The sequence below is a fragment of the Eupeodes corollae genome, chromosome 2 (assembly GCF_945859685.1).
Source record: "Eupeodes corollae chromosome 2, idEupCoro1.1, whole genome shotgun sequence".
Classification (NCBI taxonomy): domain Eukaryota; kingdom Metazoa; phylum Arthropoda; class Insecta; order Diptera; family Syrphidae; genus Eupeodes; species Eupeodes corollae.
In genome coordinates this window covers 105,203,145-105,210,763 of record NC_079148.1, presented here as the reverse complement: position 1 = coordinate 105,210,763, position 7,619 = coordinate 105,203,145, and the positions used below count along the sequence as shown (strand labels likewise).

The window sequence follows — 7,619 nt, the reverse complement described above, 5'->3', positions numbered from 1 at the left end:
TAGTAAGTTCAAACTGAAAATTATAGAAAAATAGTTTAAATTAAGCAAAGCTCTTAAGCTATAGTAGGTAGGTATCAACACCTCAAGCTTAATGTGTAGATGAACGCGACTCCGACAAACTGATACTCACGCGGCTTAACGAAAAGTAGGACTATATTATAATGGAATTCTCATTCATCGTAATATTTAATTATTTAATTAATAATAAGATTAAGTCTTCTCAATTATTTTCTACACGAAACAAATTTTTCACAAAAAATAAAAATTCAAAAATCGAAAGTAAAAGTAAGAAACTCCAATGGAAAATAAAAATATAGCGTGATAGTTCCCACAAAATATTACGTAACGAAAAAAAACTGGAGGTCTGGGGAAAACCCTTCAAATTTTTGCTTATAAAAGCTATCAAAAGAAGATAGAAAGTTAATAGAATAATAAGTAGATAACATAGAACCCTGTGTCAAACCTGTTGAGTCTTCTAGTTCCATCAATTGTATCCACTTTTTACTTTCAAAAAGTCAATTAAGGAAGGGACGTCAAAGTGTCTAATATAAATTTTGAATTCAATAACACTCAGGTCACTGACATTGCTCTATAAAAGTTTATACTAAAAGTTGATCCACTAGTATAATTTGAATTGACATGATAAATATAATAACATAATAAAATCAATTAAAAACAATCTTCAACGCCCATGGGGGCTATTGACGAAACATTTATATGATACTATTGTTTATTCAACGCGATTGAAATATGTAATTAGGAAAACCACAGGGTCATTAGCTCATCGCCCTGATGAACTTTATTCTTCAAACTATGTAAATTCATCGATATCCAAATCCATGTGTAAAAAAAAGTATAGAAAACAAACAAACTTGAATGGGCCTTCTTCGAGGGTCATAAAAGATTAGTGGACCACTTTTACCAAAATCAAATCTCATGCGTATTGAAATGACTTAACCAAATATCATTGCCAACAACTTTCGGGTCCATTGACAGAAGACGGAGATGGTGGCAGTAGCGACTTCGATGACGGCACCAGCATATAGTCGAAGTTGAAAGTACACCTTTAACGTTCGTTGACGTTTTCCTCGTCAACACGTCACACGAGATTTTTCAATAGGTCGTAGGATAAAGAGAGTTTAAGAGTACGTAGAGTACATAATCAATTTGAGTACCCGACATAAGAACGAACTTCCGGACTGCCTCCGGTTATTATTTATTATTATTGTCCGCAATTAGGCGTCTGTCTTTGTATATTCGAGCAATTGTCATTACCCCCGCCAATGAGCGCTTCCGTGGTTGCACGAAAAGTTTAGATTCCAATTCAACATGCAGACTTAAAATCTGGTGGACCAAAGTTAATGGTTTCATTTTCAACATTGAAGCTGGACAACGTGCATCATCAGCAAGAAAATGACCGACCCTAGGAGGATGATGACGCTGACTATGACGGTGAGCTTGTTCCGTTGGTAGTTTCACTTTCACATGCTAATCTCCGCTTTGTATGTGTTATTTAATTTAACTTAAAACAGGTTCTGATAGTTCTGATGATGGTAATGACTTTGTTCGAATCGGCTTCTTCATCTTCGTCCTATTACACTTATGGGGGCAACTTTCCGGTTGTATTTTTCTCAGACTTCAAATATGTTCCAACGGATTATGGATACAAACTTTCGTAAGTGCTTTTTATTCTTGGATTTATTCTTTTGTTTTTCTATTTTTATTTTCGTTTTTGAAGTTATAGGACGCAGGCTGGTGTTATCCATGAGGAGCTTGGAATTGTCCCCGGAGTTCCACCGCTGAGGGGTGATACAAATAACGATGATTTGAATTCAAATCCAGATACACTTGGTTCATCTAGAGGAGCTGGAGCGGGACGAAGGCCGAAATCAAAGAGACTTCCAACTAAAACTCGTAAAGTCTCACCGAAGCTCTTAGCGAGTTTATCGGGCTGATGATAATGTAGAGTGTAGAGTGGAAAATGGTATTAATTTAGTTTTGTAGGTTATTAATATTCGTTCAAGATATTGGTGTCATTTTTGTTTTGTTTTAATTTTGTCTTGTTTTATTTAAATTGTTTTTGTTTTTGTAAATTATTATGTTAAAAGTGTTTGGATCTGTTTTAAGGTCAACCTCTCTGAAATAATATATAAATAAAATATATAAATAATACATAATAAATAGATTTAAATATTTTAAAAGATTTACTGGTGTTTTGTTTGTAATTTGTTTGAATTTATGTGATTTTATTTTGGAATTGTTTGTTATTTGAGTTAATGTTTTTTTTTTTTGTTGGGTCTAGATGTTCGAATTTTAATTTTTAAACTAGGTTGCTTGTTTAACCTGTTGGATGGCTGGTAATTAAAAATAGGCATGACATCTTTGAGTTAGATGTGATAGTGTTGGAACAGTGTCCGTAATCGTTAAGAATCTATACGTATGTGTAAATGAAATGTTTTATTGATGTTTTGTTTGGCATTGTTACGGATGTGGCTAATTAATACGTGACCGAATGTAGATTTCCAATGCTCGAAATGATTTGATTAAGAACTACCTTTGTGCAGCACTGTTCAGTAGCAAGCAAAAGGGACGTGGTTTATATCATTTTCAAAGTCATGGTAATTGGTAGCTATGAAGGCATCTTTGTGAGCTATAAACTATTCAATTTTTAATAAACAATTAAATCGGCATATAGTTAAGTTTACCATTTGTAAATATTGTTTTTTCTCCAAAGCGATTCTGATTATTGAAAAGAGGCTAAGATGCGAGGACACTTATTTCTTATCAATTATTCTGCTGTTTTTGTAGGTTTTTGTGTTTTGTAAAAAAAGTTGACAATTACATTTATCTAAAAAAATAACTTTAAGTTAGCAAACAATATTTTGCATATAATAATAAAATAAGTTTTTGTAAATGACATGTTTAGTCGAAAACCAATTTTTATCTATGTTATTTGTATTTCTTTTATACAAAAATACAGATGTATCTTTCTTATCCCATTATCGTACGTTAACAGCACAATTTAGCACAGAATGATATTTTAAAATTGAAACATTCATAAATTTACGTGATATCGAAAATCGAGCATTAATTTTTACTGACTGTCGGATTTTTTATAAAAATTTTACTGAATGTTCGAAAAAACATTTTTTATAAGCTTTTTTAGGCTTTTTTTTTTGTAAATTCAATTCGATTATTCTTAAAATTATTTTGTTTTCGCAAAATATTCGAGTTGACAAATACTCTTTCTTTGGTTTTTCGATTAATAAAAGAAAAAACGTTTATTGAATATTTCTCAAATTTAGTTTGGAATACCATCGCATTATATAATATAAAAATTAATTGAACTCGCTAGAGTCATTGGTTGGTGAGATATTTAGGGTTAAAACCAAGTTAAAGATGCTCAAATAGTAGGTTATTCAAAATGTATGTCTTTTTTAAAATCACTTTGAGATTAACTTTTTTAGTGAAGTATGTTCTTGTACACATCTTATTTTACAGGAGTTTTAAAAATTATCGCCAAACATCTAAAAAGTGTGTTAACAATTTTTTGAATGAGGAACAATTTTTTCGATGCTCTTAGACTATCGTATAGTGTAAGGTTGGGTCTAAATGGCTCATATTAGGTGGCTAGAAAAATTTTCAAGAGAAGTAAGGTGATATACCTAACTTTAATGTTGGGAAATAACCTTATTTTACTACAACTTTTCGTAGACCTAAAAAACAGTTTGTCATATTTTTAAATACAAATTTCTAAACACTATATTAAAAACAAGAAAACGAAGGCTTTTTTAACACAATTTTTGTCGAAGGGGTATTATTGTTATTTTTTTACCATCCATGCTCTTATCAGTACTCTTACTTACTTATTTACTTAAGGTGGCGCTACAGTCCAGGCGGACCTTGGCCTCAACCAACATGCGTCTCCAGCCAGTTCGGTCCCTAGCTAGCTGGCTCCAGTTTCGCACGCCAAGTTGGTTGAGGTCCTCTCCCACCTGGGTGCGCCACCTGAGTCGTGGTCTTCCTCTACTGCGTCGTTCCTCAGGATTGGATTCGAAGACCTACATGACCTAGCCATCTTAGCCGTTGGACTTTAATTAGTGTCAGTGTCGCTGTACAGCCGGTACAGTTCGTCGTTATATCTTCTCCTCCATTCTCCATCTATGCGTACGGGACCAAAAATCACCCGAAGAATTTTTCTATCAAGGCATCCTAAGACGCTCTCATCTTTCGTTGACAGGGTCCAGGCTTCAGCGCCATAAATAGAACCGGGATGATGAGTGTCTTAAAGATGTTGATTTTAGATGCTCGAGAGAGAACTTTACTTCTCAATTGCCTTCTAAGTCCAAAGAAGCAGCGATTTGCAAGAGTTATTCTTCGTTTGATTTCAGCGCTGGTGTCGTTGTGTGCATTAATAGCGGTGCCTATGTACACAAAGTCCTTAACTACCTCGAAGTTATAGCTGTCCATGGTGACGTTTTTTCCAAGACGTCGTCGTTCAGTGTCTTTTTTTGATGACAGCATATACTTGGTCTTGCCCTCATTGACCACTAAACCCATCATCTTCGCTTCCGTCGCAATGCTAAAAAACGCTCCACTGACATCACGCTTTGATCTTCTAATTATGTCAATGTCATCTGCGTATCCTAGTTATTGGATGGACCTTTGGAAGATTGTGCCTCTAGTGTTGACGGTTGAGTTTTTGTTTTCAGAACCATGTTGAAGAAGTCGCATGACAGTGAATCGCCTTGTCTAAAACCTTTTTTGACATCAAATGCATCGGTGAGATCTTTTCCGATCTTGATAGAGCAGCGTGCATACTCCATCGTCGTGCTGCACAAACGGATAAGGTTGACAAGGATGCCAAAACTAGACATTGCTCGGTAGAGCTCTTCCCTATAGATGCTGTCATACGCGGCTTTAAAATCGATAAAGAGATGGTGGGTATCGATTTGAAGGTCCTGGGTTTTTTCCAAGATCTGCCAAGATCCTGGTTTGATGCCACACTGATAAGGACCAATCAGGTTGTTGACGAATGGCTTCAGACGTTCACATAATACGGCAGAGAGGATCTTATACGCAATGTTAAGGAGACTGATGCCTCTGTAGTTGGCGCAGTTTAGAGGGTCTCCTTTCTTATGTATCGGGCACACTATGCTGAGATTCCACTCATCGGGCATTCTTTCTTTCGACCATATTTTGCAGATGAGTTGGTGCTTGCTCCGTACCAGGTCATCACCTGCTGCTTTAAATAGTTCGGCAGCGATGCCGTCAGCTCCAGCAGCTTTGTTTGACTTAAGTTTAGACATAGCTATCTTCAGTTCGTCAAGGTCGGGTAGGCGGAATTGTTGATCTGCGTCGCAAGGTTGAGTGGTTCTATCTCCCTTACAGCGAAATCCGGTTCGTCATCGCCGTTATTTAATTTGGAGAAGTGATCTTTCCATATTCTCAGCATCTACTGCGGTTCTACTACGATGTTCCCCTGATCGTCTTTACAGGCTTCGGTTCGTGGCTGGTACCCTTGTGAGGTTTTTTTTACCTTTTGGTAAAATTTACGAACCTCATTCATGTTGTGACATCCCCCTATCTCCTCGATCACGCGCTTCTCATCCTTTCTTTTTTTCCGTCTAAGAAGCCGGTGATGCTCTTCCCTTCGTAGAGCTCGCGAGCAGCTCTAGTCCTTTTGTGCAGCGCTGTTTTGTATGCCTGTTGTTTCGCTACGTGCGCTTGCCGGCATTCGTCGCTGCGGTGGCCGTGTGAAACCTAGCACTTCAGAGGCGGCATTTCTGATGGCTGCAAGGCAATGTTGCCACTGGTTTTCAATGCTTAATGCAGGCAGCATAGGACTCCTTAAGAGGTTATTAGGGACTCCATCGGAAAAGGACATGGCAGTCTCTTACGATTGTAGCCGTCTAACGTCGAATCTTCTCACAGTACTTCCTTGTTTTGGCTTGGATCGGGATATCCTTAGCCGTACCTTGGCTACAACGAGGTAGTGGTCCGAGTCAATGTTGGCCTCTCGGAATGTTCGGATATCCTGGATACTGGAGAAGTGTCGTGCGTTGATCGCAATGTGGTCAATCTGGTTGTCGGTTGATTGATCAGGAGATTTCCATGTCCCCTTGTGGATATTAAGATGCGTGAACTGCGTACTAGCTACCAGAACGTCTCGCCCCGGAGGTGGTGTCGTGCAGGCTGGATCTCCCGATTATGCCACCAAAGATGTCTTCTCTTCCTAGCTTGGCATTAAAGTCTACTAAGACAATTTTAATGTCATAGACAGGTCACTGCTCATATGTCTTGTCCAATAGCTCGAAGAATAAGTCTTTGGTGTCTTCATCTTTCTCCTCTGTTGCGGCATGCGCGCATATTAGGCTTATGTTGGCGAATTTAGCCTTGATGCGGATTGTCGTGATGCGCTCGGTCACATTGTTGAAACTCAAGACTTTTTGCCTAGTCTAGTTCCAACAACAAATCCACACCCAAATAGACGCTTATCAGTACTCTGGCTGACAAAATTTTTGGATTAAAGGATTAAGATGTCCTGAATTTGAATCTCACCTTTAAATTTTTCTATCACATCAGGTTTTTAAAATATGTCTGTTTAAAAATGTCCTACAAATGTGGCGAAAATCTTCTGGGTGCAGTTAAAATCATTTAAATATCTTATTTAGCTTCTGGAAATTCTCATTAGTTATGATTATGAGTTTTTATTTGACTCGATATAAAGCTTTTAGCAAATCTTGAATTTTCAATCCTGTTTCGAATCTAAGTTTCAAAACACTTTCAAAGTTATTTTAATGCTTTATAATATATTTCAAAAACTTGGTAGGTATAATAGAAATGTTTCGGCAATGGATAACAAGAATAACATTTCTTCAATCCGTTTTCCTTTTTTCTATTAAAAACGGTTTGAGTTAAAATAATTCAGTGTTTTTGCCATTTCGCGTAAAGAGTTTTTCTCCTGAAGGGTGCCTTCCATAGAACTGTTTTGTTTTTAAATTTTCTCAGGAACAACCGATTTCAACAAATTTTTGTATGCACAAGCTGTCTTAATAATATTTGATCACCGAAATTCCAACATATCTGTTTTGGATAAAAAAAAATATTTTTTTTTTTTTAAATTCGATATGTCAGAAAGGCGTCAATATTTTTTAACGAAATAAAAATATAATAAGCACTAAGTAAATGCATACCAAAAATATTTTAAAGATAGAATTTAAACATTGTATACATACAAAATTCCATTCCTGACAACATTACTCGCACACAGGAATGGTTGAGAGTTGTAAGTCACTAGGCCCTGGTTCACAACGGACTGTTGCGCCACCCCATTTGATTTGATTTGATACATACAAAATTAACTAAAATCAAAGCTCTAAGGATTTTCAAAAAAAACTAATAATATATTTTCAAATCTTAAAATACATGAAATATTTTAAACAAACGTGAAATTTAATAAGTTTTGAAGAATTTTTGAAAATTGAAATACTATAAACATATTAATTAAATATCGAAAAAAGGGCTTGCAGATTTTGAAAACCATCACGAATTTGATCGACAAAAAAAAAACAACTTTCAGAATTAAGACAACCTCAAAAATACTTGTATATGTGTGT

The 7,619-nt window shown here is 36.1% G+C and overlaps 1 protein-coding gene across 1 annotated transcript; it reads left to right on the top strand.

Moving 5' to 3' along the window:
• Window positions 1-928: 928 nt before the first annotated feature.
• LOC129947418 (uncharacterized) lies at window positions 929-2,203 on the top strand. The gene is made up of 4 exons (XM_056057960.1): window positions 929-1,145; window positions 1,240-1,452; window positions 1,533-1,675; window positions 1,739-2,203. Exons 2-4 carry the CDS (start codon window positions 1,414-1,416, stop codon window positions 1,953-1,955), a joined length of 399 nt encoding a protein of 132 aa, XP_055913935.1. The 5' UTR covers window positions 929-1,145; window positions 1,240-1,413; the 3' UTR covers window positions 1,956-2,203.
• Window positions 2,204-7,619: the final 5,416 nt, after the last annotated feature.

Coding starts and splice junctions, on each gene's coding strand:
- LOC129947418 (XM_056057960.1), top strand. CDS start 1,414: ATGACCGACCCTAGGAGGATGATGACGCTGACTATGACG. Junction 1,453..1,532: donor TGATGACGCTGACTATGACG/GTGAGCTTGTTC, acceptor AACTTAAAACAG/GTTCTGATAGTTCTGATGAT. Junction 1,676..1,738: donor GATTATGGATACAAACTTTC/GTAAGTGCTTTT, acceptor TCGTTTTTGAAG/TTATAGGACGCAGGCTGGTG.